General features: G+C 48.6%; 2 protein-coding genes across 3 annotated transcripts in view; both read right to left on the reverse strand.

The window, feature by feature from the left end:
- The window catches only part of BLOC1S3 (biogenesis of lysosomal organelles complex 1 subunit 3), a 145401-nt gene that overhangs the window by 71068 nt on the left and 55152 nt on the right, over nucleotides 1-19181 (reverse strand). The gene's annotated exons all lie outside the window — the stretch shown is intronic.
- Nucleotides 1-19181, reverse strand: part of GAS7 (growth arrest specific 7) — a 73844-nt gene that overhangs the window by 10801 nt on the left and 43862 nt on the right. For both annotated transcript variants that reach the window (XM_054278690.1, XM_054278689.1), the window contains exons 5-8: nucleotides 15997-16050; nucleotides 7742-7831; nucleotides 5112-5227; nucleotides 1174-1248 (exon numbers count right to left, since the gene is read on the reverse strand). In XM_054278690.1, coding sequence (XP_054134665.1) covers nucleotides 1174-1248; nucleotides 5112-5227; nucleotides 7742-7831; nucleotides 15997-16050 — 335 coding nt within the window. The remainder of the gene's footprint in view (nucleotides 1-1173; nucleotides 1249-5111; nucleotides 5228-7741; nucleotides 7832-15996; nucleotides 16051-19181) is intronic.

Below are 19181 nucleotides of genomic sequence, written 5' to 3' on the forward strand. Positions count from 1 at the left end.
CAAGGCCTCGAGTCCTCAAATGTGGTGTTCATCAGTTAAACAACTTGGATACACCTACAGAAGTGCTCCAAATATTCCTCCTTCCCTGAGGTCCTCTCCCACTGCCCATTTCCCACTGACACTATCCCTGTAACCTGGGAGAGCATCACTGGACAGTGCTCTCAGCTCCATGTCCTTTCCAGTTTTCTACTTCAACATTTCTTAGGCTTGAGTGCTCATTAATTTTCTTTTTACCTACTTTGTCTCCTTCCCTTTCATTTTTTCAGTCATTCCCTCCTTCTCCCATTGGGGGTAGGAGAAAGTGGAAGGAAGACGTGGGAGGAAGTGGGTTTAGCTTTGCTAGATCAGCTGAGCATCCAGCCCCGGAGAAAGGAGGACAGAAACAATTCCCAGTGTAGGTGCTCAGGGCAGTAACAGCCCAGTTACCCTCTTGGAATTTCTGTCCTTGCCTCCTGGAAGCTGAGCAAAACACCTCATGCAGCTTCAGTGCCAAAGGTGAGGACAGTCATTTCCAGCTTTGGCCTTCAGAGCTCAGAGGGTTTGTGGTGAAACACACAGAGCCACCAAGTTCTGATCCTTCAGCAGTGGTGCCTTTGCATTAACACTGAAAAAATGCAATTCAGGCTGAACTGCACTGCCTAATGTCTTCTTAATAACTTCCCAAGTGTGAAAATGTTGGAAATAAGCAGCAGTCTGCTGCTTTTCTTGAAGTGCCAGAACCTTGATGAGAAGAGACTTTTTTATCCTCCCTCTTGTCTGTGCTGCTCTGATTGTACCAGCATTGACCTTACAGAGCTACTCTCAGTAGTGTGTATATATAGATATACATATATATTCTATATGTTCTTCCATTTTCAAAGTAGTTTAGCACACATACACGCTAAACCTGGAAGTAACCAGTCCTGCCTACAACAAGGACAGCATATAAACCTGATTGGAAATGCAACATTTTATACACGTATTCCTAAAAAACTTCTCAGTAACAACCTAAAAAAAAAAACCCAAACAAACAACTGTGAAGCAATTCCATCTTCCCTAACATGCCCAGGGTGCTAATCTAAATAAACCTCTACTCAGAGGGAGAGAGCTGGGGAAAATTACTTGTACCTGCGTGGGAGAAATGCCTTTTATATTAAAATTCGTCTTCTGTGAAATTCACAGAGACACACTTACCCTTCTTCCTGAGCAGCCAAGGAATTCTGAGACAGTTTGGACAGGTTCTTAGCATATTCCTCCTCAATCTTTATCCTACACTCACATACACACAGAGAGAAAATAAAAAGACAGCAGTAAGTAAGCTTTAAGGCAGAAACCCACACACATAATTTCAAGAAATTCTCTGCATTTTAACAGATTTTGCCACAGGAATTTTCCTTTCAGTCTCCAGGGCTTGGCAGCACCGGTTTGATGAGCAGTCTTCTCCCCCCATATGCTAAAAATGCAGAGGCAAGAGCAGGGCTATATGCAGGACGGCATGTGAGACAAAATTAGCTGAAGAAGCTCCAGTTCTGGAGAGCAAGCAACAAGGACAGAGTGTTTCTGCTCTGCTGTCTGCAAAACCAGGAGCACGTGCTTCAGTCTGCTGTGAAATGTGAGGCTGCACATCCTTGAGGCAAAAACGAAGGAGTGCAGCCACCCAGGAAAAACCCAGATGAGATTTGGGGGGATGAAGTGCAGCTTCCTTGGGGACAGCAAATGCTTCCTGCTCTCTGTGATGGGTGACAATCGTGGCAGGGATGTGGCAGCAGCTTCAGCACACATGGCTGGTGCAGCCCCTTCCTCTCACTCACTGCCCTGTGCTGGTCTTCACCCACCTGGAGGCACTAGGACAGGAGCTGAGCTTGCCAGGGGCAAGGGAGCAGAGCAGGAAAGGTGTGACGGTGCTCACAGGGGTCTGAGGATGAGGGAAGAGATGAGGATCTGACTCCATGTTTCAGAAGGCTGATTTATTATTTTATGATATATATTATATTAAAACTACACTAAAAGAATAGAAGAAAGGATTTCATCAGAAGGCTAGCTAAGAATAGAAAAAGAAGGAATGATAACAAAGGCTTGTGTCTCAGACAGAGAGTCCGAGCCAGCTGGACTGTGATTGGCCATTAATTAGAAACAACCACATGAGAACAATCACAGATGCACCTGTTGCATTCCACAGCAGCAGATAACCATTGCTTACATTTTGTTCCTGAGGCATCTCAGCTTCTCAGGAGGAAAAATCCTCAGGAAAGGATTTTCCATAAAAGATGTCTGCGACAGAAAGGTGCTGCCACACAGCCCCACAGGGAGGAATGAGCCACAGCTGGTGCAGAGGTGATGGGAATCCTGCCTGGAACCATCTTCTGCTGCCACTGAAACAACTGCAAGGTGCCCATGCTCCCAGCCACAGCAAACACTTGTCTGTTCACAGTTTTCAACCCAGCTCGCTCAACAGAACATTTTTGAGAGAACTGTGAGGTCCCCAGATAGAAAAACTCCTTATTCTGTGCCAGCTGTGCACAAAACCTGCTCTGAAGTGTCTTTATTTGTCCATGCACACAGCCTCAGAAGGTGGGGTATTTCTGGCAGGTCCCTTTGCAGGAGCTGCTTGAGCAAGTGTCCTTTTATGAGGCACATTTGAGATAAAAAGAAGTACTTTTTGTGCCCACACTCAAATAATTTCAGTCAAGACATATTATGGTGGATGAAGAAAAACTAGAGAGCTGCAAAGGGAGGCAAAGATGATCTGATGTGACTGCCATGCAAGAAGGAACTAAATAGATTAAGACAACAGGGGGAGCAGGGAGAAAAGGTGGTAGAGGATATCTGACAGACAGCTCCATAATTCCAGGGAAGACTGTGACTGAGTCTTTTTACACTGTTCCTCCAGATTAGGAGGGAACAATGGAATTATCAGACAACAGAAGCATAATTATTTTTCCTGTAGTGCAGAGACTGCAGAAATCTTTCATAAATTGCTCAGACAAACAGTGAAAGGTGCATATATGGATCTGCTGAACATGGCAGAAACTAAATAATCTGCTATTTAACTTACATTTTCTAAACATAGCAATGCTTAATTAAAAAGTGAATAATGGAAACAATTTGCTAATGGAAACACTATTTCAATACTTGGTGCTTCTCAGGGCAGTGTGCAGATTTTTTTTGGTGTTTTGGAGCCTTTCCTGAATGCAAATTCTGGACCTTATTTTCACTTTTGATTTAAAGTAATACCTTTTTTCACATCAACACCCTGGATTTTTCAGTTCAGTATATTTATTAATTACCTTCCTTCCTTTCTTGAGGTCTGTCTTCCTAAAAGTCAAAGTCTCTGACTATTTGACTTTCAAAACCCCACCTCTGTCAAACAGAACTGAATGAAAATGTAATTGCTCAGTCTGAAATCACTATAGACAAGAAGCTCCTGCAACAGCATCTACCTGATAAATAAATTGCAGTTAGCTTCCCTCTTGGTGGATGTTTGATGAAGAAATCTGGTTATCATGTCTTATATCAGCTTCCTATTGAAGGGCTGTCTTTAATAGCTGCCTGAATCTCACTCCAGCAGGCTGATTGTACAAAGAGAATTTTTCTGGACACAAAAATTCCCAGTATTTAATTAATGTAGTCTTGTGCTCCCCAAGGCACCTGATGGTCATCATGAAAACCTTATTTTATCCCTCTTAGCTGAGGTTCTCCTGATGGCCGGAGCTGTTTCCATGAATAATCCCTCCAGTTTAACACCATCCTCCTCCTTTTCCACACAGAACACTCCTGATCCTCTGCTACGAACAGATGAAAAATGTAATAATCTTTCTGTAACTCCCATCCAGACTCTGTTCACACTCAATTCCCAACCTTTTTTTGTTCCCAGCACACAGTGGGTCTTTTCCTTCCTCTGCTGAAGACAGCCATGCCTCCCCACAGTGTCAGAGCTGCTCTCCATGCTCTCTCTAATTTCACACCAACTTTCCTTTCCTCTTGAATGCCTCCTGCTTTTATTTCTGTCAAATTTCATTATATATTACTTCCTTTGAAGCAGCTTCCCCCTCTTTTCCCTTGCTATCATAATTCTGGTTGCCTTCCCATCCTCTCCCTTAGCATTCCTATTTCTCACTTGCACTTTTAATGTTCCAGGTGGTTCTTTCTTCTACCTCTGGTCACACTATAACTGCCTCTTGGATTATCTGATGTCAAAGGCAACAGAAACCTCATGTGAGTGTATCTGCCACCATTATTGCCTGTGACACTTTGCATTTTCCCACTGCTGCCACATCCCTAGCATGAAAATAAAGGTGAGAGGGAGAAACAAAACAAATTATAAATGAAGCAAATATCTGCAAGTTTTGCCCAACTGAACTGCACCCTGAGAAGGCTCTGAGGAGAGCTCAGAGCCTCTGACAGTGCTTAAAGGAGAGATGGAGAGGGACTGGGGACAAGGGATGGAGGGACAGGACCCAGGGAATGGCTCCCAGTGCCAGAGGGCAGGGCTGGATGGGATATTGGGAATTGGGAACTGTTCCCTGTGAGGGTGGGCAGGCCCTGGCACAGGGTGCCCATCCCTGGATCCCTGGCAGTGCCCAAGGCCAGGCTGGATGGGGCTGGGAGCACCTGGGACAGTGGGAGGTGTCCCTGGGACAGTGGGAGGGGTCCCTGCACTTACAGCTGGCAAGGGGCTGGGGAATGAGATGATCTTTAATGTCCCTGCCATCCCAAACCATCCTGTGGTTCTATAACCAAGCTCAAAGTGATGTTTTTTTTAATCTTCCTCTAGGAAACTGTGCCTATGCTCCATGTGAACAAATTGCTTCTGTACTTTTCAGACAAAATATTTCCCTTTTAAACATCCCCTCCACTCTGCTTCTCTCCTGTTTATGCTTTTTCCTTGAATCTGCAGCTTAAAACCTTCTTGGTTCCCTCTGACAGACAGCCTTTGTGCAATCCAACTTAGACATGTGAGAGCTGGAGAAGCCTGGAAAGTGTGGATGAACACTAAAAAAATATTAAATCTTCAGTAAGAACTTGTAGCAAACCTTTTATGCAGTTTAAGCCTTAACATATTTAAGGAATATCTAAATTGGGGAGAAAACAATTGCAATAAAGATTTAATTTGATAGCCAAGTGCTAATTACCTTTCTCGAACAAACTCTGCCATTTCTTTCTGCATTTGTTTCCCTTTAAGCTGCTTTTGAAGAAGAATTTCAAATCCCGACACTGTGTTGTTCCCTTGTGAGTCCTTCTTGTCTGCCTGAAAGAAATAAAAGGAAGTTCAACAAAAACCTTTGGAGGCCAAACCCACAGAGATGTGGCTCCCAGCAGTGGGGCCTGAGGAATCCTGCCCTCAGAGCAGCTGTGGCTACAGCACCTCAGACCCTCTCAAAGAAATAGCATCACATCCTTCTTGCTCATTTTTTTAAATTTAAAAAGGGAAGTTTTACAATTATCTTTAGCCAGCAAAGGATGCTGTGGGGGCCAAAGCAGCAGCCCTGCTGTCATTCCTGCCCAGCACCTTTCACAGCTGGGTAAGGTCAGCCCCAAGGGCTCAGCCTGCCCAAAGCAGGAGCCCTGGAACAAGGGAACATTCCTGGGGCAGAGGGGAGGACGGGGCTGCTCCTTCCAGCCCTAAAACACCTTTAGCAGCCTGCCAACTGTGATTTTTACTGAGGAAAACCGAGCCAGTCTGCAGAAATCTGCTGTAAAACAAGGCAAACCCATCTCACAGATTGCCACCACACATCCCATCCCTCACTGCCTGTTTCTCACACAAACCCTTGCTCCACTGGCTTCAAGAACCAACACAGTTTTCTCCCTGCTTACCTATTTAATTTCTTACCCTCTTCCAACACCCAAACTCTCGGGGAACATCTCCCCCAGTGCTGCAGGTTTTGCTCTGATCCCCCACGTGCTGCACAAGCAGCCAGAGGAAAATGCCAGATTAATCAAAGCAGGAGACTGGCAGGGTGCCCTGCCAGGCACCCGCAGGCAGAGACAGTGGAGATGATGGAGGAAGGAGAATGAGCTGTGGGCAGAGCATGACAAGGCCAAAGAGGAAATTCCTGCAAGCAGAATTATGGGAGGATAAAAGTCTGCAAGAAGTAAGGAGCTGTGAGTAGAGTTTCACTGAAATCAAGATGTGACCAACACATGGAACCAAGCACAGGCTGAGCTTGAACAGGGAGGACTAAACAAGGCAGGAACTTTTGCGAGACATGTACAAAATAATCAGTCAGTACACCATTAATTATTTAGGGCCCACTGGGATCAGAAGACTGGAAGGAACTGAATAAATGTTGTGGTAACATGACCATTTTCAAATATGTGTAATTTTTTTTTCAGTGTATTTTAGCAATGCCATGTCATCAGCACTGAGCAGGCACAAGGAGACATTCTGCTGGGCCTCCAACACTGACACTTTGTATTAAAAGGGAAACACTTCCATAATCAATAACTGAAAACACACATGAGATTCCTAAAAGCTTCACTGCTGAACAGAAAATATACATGAGATTCCTAAAAGCTTCATTGCTGGTTCCTTTTGCAGTATTTGTTCATTCCATTGTATTTTCCTCTCACTGCCCTGAAAAACATTCAGGTGGAAGGAAAGTTTTCCACTGGAAGACCATTTTCTATCATTTTCTATCAGCTCCACACTCCAAGGACCACAGACTCATTTTCATGTGACTCAGGAGCCTGAAAACAGACCTGAGCACAAGGGGGCACACACAGAACCAGCCATGGAAGACTCTGCATGCTCCAGGCTGCATTAAAACTACTCAAGCTATAAATTGGCCTGTCCCTCACAAACCTCACCCTACAAAGAATGCATTCATTGTCTGACCTCTGGAATACCCTGTGGAGGGAGCTGTACAATTTAACAAAGAGTTTTTAACTTGCTTTAGAAGGGGCACCCCTGCTTCCTTGTGCATCCCTGGCTCTCAAGGCTCTGGGAACACTGGAATCACATTCCCTGCCGCTACCTCACTATCCATGGAGCTGGGGGTCAGTTGGGTGAGTCCAGAGGAGGCCACTGAGCTGGAACACATCTGCTCTGGAGACAGGCTGAGAAATGGGGGCTGCTCAGCCTGGAGAGGAGAAGGCTCTGGGGGGAGCTCAGAGCCCCTTCCAGGGCCTAAAGGGGCTCCAGGAGAGCTGGAGAGGGACTGGGGACAAGGCATGGAGGGACAGGACCCAGGGAATGGCTTCCCACTGCCAGAAGGCAGGCTTAGATGGGATATTGGGAATTGGGAATTGTTCCCTGTGAGGAAGGGGAAGCCCCAGAGCAGCTGTGGCTGCCCCTAGATCCCTGGCAGTGCCCAAGGCCAGGCTGGATGGAGCTTGGAGCAGCCTGGGACAGTGGGAGGTGTCCCTGCCATGGCAGGGGTGGAACAGGGTGGGTTTTAAGATCCCTTCCAACCCAAACCAGTCTGGGATTGTGTGATCCTATTCCCTTCCTCCTGCACTGCCCTTTTGCCTGAGCTATTCTGAAATATGTGGCTTCTCCTACATCCTCCCTATTTCCTGAGCAAATCCATCTCCTGGGAACTGCCCTTGCCTTTCCTTCTCTGATGGATCAGCCACATCTCAGACTGGTCAGATGTCTCCAGGAGATCTTCCCTGGCATCCCCAGTCTCTGTGGTACTCCCTGAACACACTGTATGTCAGCCCAAATTCTCCTTTACCTTGTACCACAAATCAAGCTGTTTATTCCACTTTCTTGGAAGCTCTGGAGCTGCATGTGGCATGTGGCTGGCTGCCCACTTACCCAGAAATAATCACAGTAGCTCCACTCTGAAGGTTTCAGCAACTGCTGCTCTGGCATTACGTCAGGGTGGGGGAAAGTCACACAGTTGATCTGTTAAAAAAAATACAAAAGCAAAAAAAAAAAAAAAAAAAGGAGAGTTAGACAGTAATGAAATGTAGCTGTTAATGAGAAATACGTAAATAAAAAGTTATATCCATCAGAAAATCCGCAGTGAAGGCATGCCAGGGCAGAAAAACTGCTTGTTGCATGGAAACAGCAAAGTATTCCCAGAATGCTGCTTTCTGCAGGCAGGAGTGTTGGCTCAGAGGGAAATCAACTACCCATTGCACATGAGGAAAACCTGCTGCATTTGGAAAGCACCACGCAGGGAGTTCTCCCAAATCCCTGAAAATTGTGCTAAAAACCTGATGTGAAACAACCTGAGCACAGAAACATAGTGAGCACCAGAGAGCACTGTCAGTGCAAACCACCCTTGGCTATGCCATCTCCTACAGGATGCCAAAAAAGGGGATTATTTTATCAGTGCACAGCCCTTCAATCTGTGTTCAAGACCTTTTCAGATGGAAGTGATGCTCTGGGTAGAAAGAGCAGAGGCTCTCTGGAGCCAGTGAACCTTCAGTGCTCACAGAGATCAGTCAGACAGGACTCGTCACACGCTCATTAAACAACAGCATCAGAAAATCCAAGCACTCATTAAGCTATCCCAGTGGAACACTGCAGCCTGCTAACAGCACAGTGAGGGCAACGAGCACCACAGCTACAGCAGAACATTCTGCAGAACAACCCTGGACACAGCTGAGCCTCCCAGAGCAAGCACCAGCACGAGTCAGAGCTCAGTGCCAGTTTGTAATGCTCACCCCAAATCCCTGCTGGGCAGGTTCCCTAAAATCAGTCCCTCTCAGGCTCATGGGAACACTACAAGCACTTGATTCACCAAGGGATCAAGAGGTATTGGGGTTGGGATGTCACAGATGTATCTGTATGGGGGTGGGGGTTTGTTTTGGATCAGTTAACTCACAGGAAATCCACACAAATCTGTGGGTAGGGTTAGCACAGCTGCACAGGCAGACCCAAAGGCATGCAGTGAATCTGCCTCTGGGCTATCCAGAGAGGATCAGAAAGGATGTGGCTGCTGACACAGCACAAAACCACCACTCCAGAGCACAGCAGACAAAGCCTTCAGCTGATACAAGCTGCTCCTACAAACCCACACTGGTTCTGCTGCCTCTGCCCAGGCTGGAGCTTCAGCAGCTGCCCTGTAACAGTGCAGGAGCTTGCTCCACATAAACCACCCTGCCAGAGCTTGCCAAGCCCATCCCAAAGCAGGCTGAGCACCCTGAACCTGTGCTGTCTTTGGCTGTCACCTCAGCTAGAGCCTAAACCATGCGTCTTGCCTTCCAGCTCCCACCAGGCTCCAAACTGACCTGAAAGTCAGAAAATTGGGCTCTGCAGGCAGTGACCATGCACTGGGGACCCTGCACCTCCATCCAGAGCCAGAATCTCCAGCCAGAGGCAAAATGTCCAGTCAGAGCTGGCACTTCCAACCAGAGCTGGCATCTCCAGCCAGAACCCTCAACCAGAGCTGGCATCTCCAGCCAGAACCAGCTATCTCAATCAGAGCTGGCACCTCCATCCAACTATGGAATTTTTTGAAAATTTTCACAGCTGGCCTCCACTGGCCACAGGGTGCCAAGCACAGCACTGCAAGCACCTTCCCTGTTCCCTTGGATTCCCCAGCAGAAGAGTCATGCACCAGCTCAGCTGAGAGCAGGATGGCCATGCTCTAACCAACTGCATCTCCCAAGTGTGTTCTACAGCCTTTAACCGAAGTCTGGGCATCACAGAACCATAGAAATATAGAATATCCTGAGTTGGATCATTGTGTTGTGGCACTGCACACCAGGACAGGGAGGTGGTCTGCAGTGAGGGGCACAGGAGTTGTATCCTGCAGCTGAAAAATCTGCAAAGAGAACCAGCATGGGAAATTCCCACTCCCTGCTACAGGCAGTGCCTGTTCCACAAAAACTGAATCTGTGTCAGCTGGAAGCTGCTGATTAGAGATGTGACAGTGAGTGTCCATGTCCTGAAGCAATAACCACAGAGTCACTGGAAATGCCAGGGCTGGACTGGTGACAGTGTCTCACTGCAGTGCACAGAACTCCAGGAATGCAGCAGCAAGTGGAACAGTGAGTGTGCACATCAGCAGGTGATGAAAGCAGGGTGAATTCAAGAGTTTCTCAAAGTTATAGGAATAAATCAAAATATTCTTCACTTCTCTAAAGACTGAATTGTCTGGAAATGACGCTGAATTGTCTGGGAAGAGTCATGAGGCCACTGGGGTCTAGTATCACTTTTAAAAGGGAATTGGTGCCAGAATCAAAAAGAAACTCAGAAGCTTTTACAATCTTAAAAACAAACAAACACACAAACAAAAATATTATGGTAAACAGAATTTAACAGAATTTACATCTTTTTACACTAAGTCCCAGCAGGGGGCATGAAAATTTTCTAAACTCTAGAAATGCTACTAAAAATTCCATAGGACTACACAGGTAATCCTGTGATCTTTCTTTCCTTTCATTACCCCAGATTGCTTACACTCAAACAAGAGCTCTTGGATTGGTATTTCCCAGCATTTCTAAAACCTCCCAGGATTTCCCAGCAGGAGGGGAGCACCAGGCTGGCACTGAGCAGCAGTGGTGTGACAGTGTGGCATTCCCCCCTCTGAAATGCTCCTTTTCTTCCTTCTAAAAGCAAAAAGAGCTGAAAAATCCTCACTCATCTTCACCAGCTTGGTGCCACTGATGAGCTGAGTGATGTGAGGACAGCCAAAGCACCTGGGATGATGTCCCCATGTCTGACAGCTCCATCAGTCCCATGGACAGTGACATTCCCTCCATGCCAAGGAGCAGAGCCCTCACTAATTCTGAGAGATCACACTTTGCTCACATCCTTGAGAGCTGTCCAGGCTCCATGCAAGCTCCAAATCCAGACCTGTGGCACTGTGGATATTTGAATAATGCTGACTTGCCAGCAAGGCCCAACAAAAGCTTGCAGAAGGTGACTATTAGAGCTGTAATTGCCAGGAAGAAACAAAACAAATTAAAGCAGGTCTCTCAGATAATGACGGAATCACAGAGCATGAAGAGAAAACAAGGTGTGATGACCTGCATTGCATTCCCACAAGCTCCACTGGGACAGCTGAGGTGATAATCAGCCTCACCATGATATTAAGTTCTTATGCAGCCTCTTTGTCAAAATAATGGCTATTGTCAGCTTGCAACAAAGCAAAATTAATGACAAGACAGCAGCAGGGCAAAACCCCAAGGAAGAGCTGAGCAAACCTGCCAGGGGACAGCAGCTTGTCTTTCCAGCTGCCATGGGCCAGGAGCGGCACCAGAAAACCTGTCTGGGAGCCACTGGATTAAAGGGGACAGCAGGATCAGAGTCAGAGAAGGAAAAAACACAGTGACAAACAAAGCTTGGTGGAGGACACACACAGAGGGCATCAAACAAGCAGCACAAATGCATTTCTCTTGACGAGCTGTATGCCAAACTCGATGGATTAAAATACTTTTGCTTGTATACAGATCGTGAGCAGATGCAATTATACCCTTAACAGCTGAATATTCCAGCTCCTATTTCCCACGAGTGCACTGGCAATAATGACAAAATGAGCTGTTTATGTTGTAGGTGACTCTTAATTATGTCTGAGACACAAAAGGGTGACAGAAGAGGAACAGACCCAGGGAGCCAGGTGAATGCACAGGATTTGCACAGGAACAACAAACTTTGTTGGGCTGGACATGCACATTAATCTCCTGGATTTCAGAGTCTCTACAGGCTTTGAAGTCACTCACCAGTAAAAAAAAAGACATTGCCAAGCAACAAGAATAAAACAAGAATAATTTGATCAAAGCTTAAATAATCAACTACATGTTTATTACATCAGTCACAACATAAATAAATGAGCAGAGAGCAGGAGAACTTACTGTGCCACACTCACGTGACTAAAGCAGGGCAACATTTTTGCTTATCTCTTCAACTTAAAAATGCACATTACTTTTTGATTTCTACACATTCTCAGCACCTTAAACACAGAAGAGCTGTCCCAGATTGCCTCACTTCAGTATGTTCTTTACTATTTCAGTTGAGACTCAAAAAGTTCAACATCAAGTTTATATGGCACATGGAACCATTTGGGTGAAAAAAGCCAAATGCAAAGGCTGGAGAAGAGCTCGGGCAGCCTGAACTCCCCCCAGACAGGGAAGCCCAGAAATGCCTAGGCTGTGTCTGGGCAGCTTCAAGACCATGAGTTTGCCCTGGGTTTTAGCTCTGGTAGGGTAATGCTGCAGCTATGGTACCACAGAAGGGAAGAACAGACAATTCAACTCCTCACTGTTAACAAATCCATTGATTCCTTCCTACTTCAAAGGAAAGATTCTGCCAAAAGTGTGGAGGAGCCCTCTCCACTTGGTCTATCTGTCGAAAGGTTCAGAGATAATTCAGGCCCCTGCCCAACCAGGGCTTTTGTGACAGTATCTACCATAGTCAGCCCCAGGGCACAGGGGGGACCTGGGCTGAACCTGCAGCCTCATGCTGTGCTCATCGCAGCCCTGTGTGTGTCACACTTGCCAGACACAGAGCAGAGAGCAGGAAATCCCAAGTTCCTGTGCACAGGCTGCCCCTCTTCCCATCTGCAGCACTGTTCACTGACGTGGCCAGCACATGCAATCCAAACACCAGCATTTGCCAGGTCCTGCACTATCCCAACAAGGCACTAGAGAATTTTGAAGAAAAAAACCCACACTCAGAAATACCTTATAATCAGGCAGCTTTCCTGCTCTTCCAAGTAAGACACAGCTCTGTTCCTCAGGTGAAATCCCCCTGTACATTCTGCATTTAACTCTCCCTCACCTATTGTAAATATCTCCAGCTTCCACAGACCAGAGGCTTCAGGAATCAGCCAGCAAACCATCCAGCCTTAAAACAGCAAGTGCACCTTGAAATTAATTGTAAAACCAGCAAAGAGCACACATCTGCAGTTTCATAACTCTGATATACCCAGCTGGAGTTTCTCCTCCAAAGAAGATGGAAGACCATGTCAGTAACATTCACTGACCAAAGAGAAAACACCAGATTATTCTGGTTGGTTGCACACAGATGGGAAATACTCCAGCTCCACCTGCCTTCAGGGTTTCCAGAAGCTGTGCTGCTAAATGCCACTTGGATGCAGAGGAGGCAGATGCATCCTGAGGAAGATGCTCCCACTCCTCTGCTGAAGGCGATGACGCAGCAACAGCTTGGCTGGACATCACCTGATGTCTGCAGCTTGTGTGCCACAGGATTTCGCTTTGAAGGGAGGTTTCCTGGACCAAAAGCCTCAAAGTAGATCACAGAATTCCCCTCTGCAAGAAGAGGTTGTGCCTGAGCACAGCTACAGAGCAAGGAAAAGCATCTGACAGCAAGCTAAGGACATGCCCTGCAGCTCTGCTGAGCAGAACATCCCCACGTCAGCTTGAGTGGCACTGAGCACACAGAACCTCCTAGGAGACAGTGAAAAACACTTCCACTGTTTTACAGTTTACACTCCTTATGAGATTCATTTTTCACAATGCTGCCTTGATGGAGGCAATGGCTTGGAGCAAACAGCTGTTAAAATTAGCTTATTTTTGTCTATCTGATTCATCCCACTTGAAAGCTTTGGGCTTCTGCAGGAGAAACGCACAGCCAGTGACCCTGACATAACACACAGTTTGCTTTGCAGATGTTACCTGATGGCACATGGGCCAGCAAATATGGAAAGCCATCCTGAGAGAACGGCCTGAGCCCTCAGCCCTGTAAGGAACAGGGATTGCAGAAAACAAGCTCTCCTCCTCTTGTGCTCATGCACCCCACCCTGTGTGACCATGCCTAGTCCCTCTGGACACAATGCTCAGCCCATGATTTATCTCAACCCCCCAGTCTGAGCAGGCAGGAGCTGCTTTCAAGGGCTGGGACATGTCTCCTGCCCCAGCCACTGCAGCCCTGGAACAGCTGATTCTCCCAGACATCTACAAAAATGCCTGAACATACAGATTTGTACTTGCTTCAAAGCACACCACGCTCTCAATAAACCAATTACCAGTACTAACATTGCTAACAACCTATTTTTATAACTAAAATCACTGATTAAAGTGGTTTTTTTTCAAAAACTGTTGAAGATTTCCCCCTCCTGCCCCAGAACACTGTACCTGCATGGCAGTGGCTGACTCACATCTCAGTCAGAGGCACTTCTATGTGCTCCTTTTGAGCCCTGGTCTCTGTCACCAGCAACCCAGCCCACTAATGAATAAATCTGCAGGCTGCACGTGGCAATGCAGACAACAATCTCCTCCTCATAGTAACACTAACAAGAATGTATCATTTTAAATTATTCCTTTTGTTCTCAGGGACTTGATACCCTGCCAATACTTGCAGCTGCAAGAATTGCCTCTCTTTTATCGCCGAAAATTAATTTATCTGTTCATTTCTTCTGATCTCCATTTGAATAAAACTTTCTATTACTAGCCACTTTCATTCATCTATTTTGATTTCCCTTCTGGTTTTAATCACCTGTCCTGCACTGAAGAGCTCACAAGTGCTAACTGTGTTCCAGATGAGGTCACCAAGCACACTAAAGTTATTGATGTCTGTAAAGTGAGATACATCATACAACTGAGAACATTTCCATTCATAACACAGAATCATAGGATGGCTTAGGCTGGAAGGAACATTAAAGCCCATCTTGTTCACCCCTCTGCCATGGCAGGGACACCTCCCACTATCCCAAATTGCTCCAAGACCATTCCAGCCTGGCCCTGGACACTTCCAGGGATCCAGGGGCAGCCAGAGCTGTACCAGGGCCTGCCCACCCTCACAGGGAAGAACTTCTTCCTACTAGTTAACGTAAATCTTCTTTCTTTCAATTTTAAACTGCTCCCTGTCCTGTCACTACACGTTCTTGTAAAAAGTCTCATCATTGAGCCAGTTATACTTAATTATAAAGACTAAAAGTAAATGTAAGATTAACTTCACACTGAAATATAAAACCTTTGCCTGTACTTTCCATCAGAAATCTTTAATTGGACACTCTGGCACAAGAAACCTCCTAGACACCTCAAATACAGATTGGGGAAAAAAAATCTTGTTGTCTGTCTTCCTCTAACTCTTCAGTACTTCTCCCAGTACACTCTTGTGGAGATGATCAGATGAGGAAGTTTTTTCAGGACACCTGGTCAGAGTGCCAGGCACCTCTTTAGGCACCGCATTCCCTATTCCACCACTATTCCACGGAGAACCGTGCCTGAACCCCAGCATAGGGCAGAGATCCCAAACCCTCCGCGGGTTTAGCGGCGATTGAACACCAAAACGCCGCGGGGGCAGGATGCTCCGGCACGGGGTGCCCAGCACGGGATCCTCAGGGCAGGATGCTCCGGCACGGGGTGCCCAGCACGGAATCCCCGCGGTCCCCCCAGCCCCGGTGCCTGATGCTCAGCATGGAATGCCCGCGGTCCCCCATTCCCACTGCCTGGAATCCCCGCGGTTGCCCAGCTCCGGTGCCCATCACGGAATCCCCGCAGCCCCGGTGCTCATCACGGAACCCCCGCGGTCCCCCAGCCTCGGTGCCCAGCATGGAATGCTCGCGGCTCCCCATTCCCACTGCCCAGAATCCCCGCGGTCCCCCAGTCCCAGTGCCCATCACGGAATCTCCGCAGCGCCGGTGCCCAGCATGGGATACCCGCGGCTCCCCATCCCCACTGCCCGGAACCCCTGCGGCTCCCCAGCCCCAGTGCCCATCACAGAATACCCCCAGCCCCGGTGCCCAGCACGGAATCCCCGCGGTCCCCCAGTCGCGGTACCCGGTGCCCAGCATGGAATCCCCGCAGCCCCGGTGCCCATCACAGAATCCCCGCGGTCCTGCAGTCCCGGTGCTCTTCATGGGCAGCCCCGATGCCCATCACGAACCTTCGCGGTCCCCCAGTCCCGGTGCCCAGCACGGAATCCCCGCGGTTCCCCAGCACCGGTGCCCAGCACGGAATCCCCGCGGTTCCCCAGCCCCGGTGTCCAGCACCGAATCCCCGCGGTTCCCCAGCCCCGGTGTCCAGCACCGAATCCCCGCGGTCCCGGTGCTCATCACGAACCCCTCGCGGTTCCCCAGCCCCGGTGCCCAGCACGAACACCCCCCAGCTCCGGTGCCCACCACGAACCCCCCCAGCCCCGTGCCCCGCTCTCACCGTCAGGCTGCTCTCCTTGCTCTGCCGCCGCGGCGCCGCCGGGGAGCCCGGGCTCTGCGGAGGGAAGCGGAGCGCATCATCGCGGCCGCTCTCGGAGCCCAGCATGGCTGCGCGGGGCGGGGAGAGGCGGGTCCCATGGCACGGCTCGGCTCGGCCCGGGAGGCAGGCAGGGAGGGAGGGGGAGCTGCGGGAGGCCCCGGCTCGCTGCTCCGCCTCTCCCGCCCCCGCCGCTGGGACCGTGGCACTGCTGGCGGGGGTGCCAAGAGTGCCCGGCCACGCCATGGGATGGCGGCGTGACACCCCCCCGAGGACAGGGACAGCAGTCTTGGTGTCCCATGGGTGGCACTTTGCTCTGCTGGGTGCGACAGGGATGGGAACATCCACTGCTGGGGACACTGCTGGACACCACCACTGATGGTGACAGTGTCCTGCCATCAGGCAGCTCCTGCCTGTCTGTGGAATGGTGGCATCACACCCCCCTGGGGACAGGGACACAAATGTGCCCCAGTGCCCCCTGTCCCTGTCGCAGGTCCCTGGTGGGGCTCAGATGCTGTGACTGCTGCTGGCATCATTTGAGACTCCCACCCCAAACCCCACCCGGTGCTCGTCCTGGGACTCCACACCCAGCAGCAGCAAGGTGCCAGCACCACACACGTGCAGTTCCCCGGCTGTCCTGCTGTCCCCTTGGTGGCAGTTGTGGCAACTTGAACGGGCAGCATTTAGCTGCTCTCTAGGAAGCCATAAACAAGGTCTGGCTGAGTGCCCAGCACAGCATAGCTCCGCGTTGTTCTCAGTTGTGGCTTTTCCCCCCACCCCCTGACCTGTTTCCAAGAAATGTGGCTGAGCTTGCTGGAGGGACCTTGCCAGCATTTGTTTGCATGGTGGCTGCTGCCCAGGCCCAAGAAAGCATCCTGGCCAAAGCTTAGGAGCTGCTCCACAGTGGGAGACAGCCCGTGCCAGGAACAGACAAGGAAGCAGTCAAAGCAGAGCAGCTTAGGATGGCCCAAGACACACACGGAGAGAGAGAGAGACAGGCCAAAAGGACTCTGGGGGTATGCAGAACAGTTTCTTGCAACCACAGGTTTATGGTCAGATGCTTTCCTGACTCAGGACTCTTCTGCAGAAGCTGCCTCAGCCCCCAGGAAAAGCAGCTTCCCAAGAGGGCGTAGACACAAGCTGTTCTGAGAATTAATGCCACCAGCAGCCAGTCAAGGATTCAGAACTAATTCAAAGCAGGTTCAAAGCAGGGATGAAGCCAGGAATTCAGTTTGGAAAAACCTGTAATAAAGGAGCAGTGGAAAGAAAGTACCATGGAGGCGATGAAGGGAGTGAGAAAAGCCACGAGAGGGATTTCTGACAGGCTGATGCTTGAGTCAGCTGAGCAAGGACTGCAAAGGCTGAGAGAGCCTGGAGAAGAGAAGGCTGCAGGAAGACCTCAGTGGAAACTTTCAGTACATGAGGTCAGTCTACAAAAAGCTGGAGAGACAGGCTTTGTCCTTGTGGACAAAGGCCTGGAGTGATAGAAAAAGGAGGAATGGCTTCCCACTGCAGAGGGCAGGGTTAGATGGGACAGGAGGAAGAAATTTTTCCCAGTGAGGCCCTGGCCCAGGTTCCCAGAGCAGCTGTGGCTGCCCCTGGATCCCTGGCAGTGCCCAAGGCCAGGCTGGACAGGGCTTGGAGCAGCCTGGGACAGTAGAAGGTGTCCCTTCCATGGCAGGGGTGACACTGGATGGGCTTTAGAGTCTCTTCCACCTGAACCATTCTGTGACTCCTCATGTATCTCAGACGTAAATTTGAGTATAAAGGTGTCTGTGAATTTGAGTAAGACTCAGCAGTGTAAAAACAGAAGGTGGCAAATGTTGCTACAAAGGAAATTCTGCAGAAGTTAATCTGTGTTCCATGCCAACTACAAAAACATGGGAGTCAGATGCCTTGAGAAATTAATTTTTTTTTTTTTGCAAAAGGATTCACAAGGGACTTTTTGGAAGGAAGTCACAGCCTACAAGTTTCTCTGGGTTCTCTGAGGGAGTCACAGTAGATATGTGGACAGGGGTGTCTGGTAATGCACTACATCAGATTCTAAAATGCTTTTGACCTAGTTTAGGTGCTCACTGTCTCCAGCCCAGGCAAACTGCTCAGAGAAACAGCAGCACAGGGAGTTAGTACAAGATGTTTGATGTAGAAGAAACAGAGAATCCAAAGAGCTGGACTGTATCATGAGAAATGCCATGAATCTAAACCAGGAATACTGACCTAGGTGAAAGGCTGAAGGGAACTACTTAAGAGTCAGCATGTGAGAAAAGAGGGTCAAGGCAAAGTGGGACCATTGTCAGACAACACAAAACCTAGCCAAGAGAATGTCAGAGACACTGAGAGCACCAGGCAGGCCAGGTCCTCATGGCAGCAGCACACCAATCAACCAGGCATTTCCCCAGGGTATTTAGCACTGTGAAAGGAACCATCACTTTCACAGAGAAAGGAACAGAAAAGTCAGGTCTGGGACCACTGGGGGAAACGCCAGAGGGTGGGGAAGTGTGATCCACCAGCTGTGGCAGTCACATGGTCATATGGGGATGTTTTGGCAGGGAGCAAAGAGTTTTATATGGGAGGAGCTGGAAGAGGGCCCTGTGCTGCATCTGCATCCCCACATCTGTGGGGAAGAATTTCCCAGGGATATGACGTGTTGCAAGCAAAAGTGCAGAGATATTTATTGGAAATTTGGACAAAGGCAAGGGAGGTGCACAGGTCAGCATCCTGTAGGTTAACTCGGGGTGATGTGCTGGGTGAGGCACTGAGGAGGGGCTGTGAAAGGACAGGCCAGAGTGGATGAAGTCATTGAGAAAAAAGCTTTGGATGAATTCTTTGTGAATACTGTCTTTGGGAGGGAAAGCTGGAGCTGCAGGAAAATACAATGAGATACAGACATGGGCGGATGTGCAAATGTAAAGAGAGGACTGTGCTGGACACAGGCCCAGGGTTCAGACTGGAGTGGCAGGAAAATTCATAGGGTTGCTAATAGTGACTGAAGTAGCCTGGTGGATTTTTCAGAAAGGAGTGATAGGACAAAAATTCCAAAGGATCTTGGCTTTTTTTACAGTTTTACCAGCTGGACACAAAGCCTAACTATACTGCACACAACAAATCTGTCTGATCTGAGAGTTTCTAAAAGAAAATGACCTCTTGAC

Source organism: Melozone crissalis, unplaced genomic scaffold, assembly GCF_028551555.1.
Source record: "Melozone crissalis strain CALT ecotype California unplaced genomic scaffold, PUWL_Pcris_2 ptg000026l_1, whole genome shotgun sequence".
Classification (NCBI taxonomy): domain Eukaryota; kingdom Metazoa; phylum Chordata; class Aves; order Passeriformes; family Passerellidae; genus Melozone; species Melozone crissalis.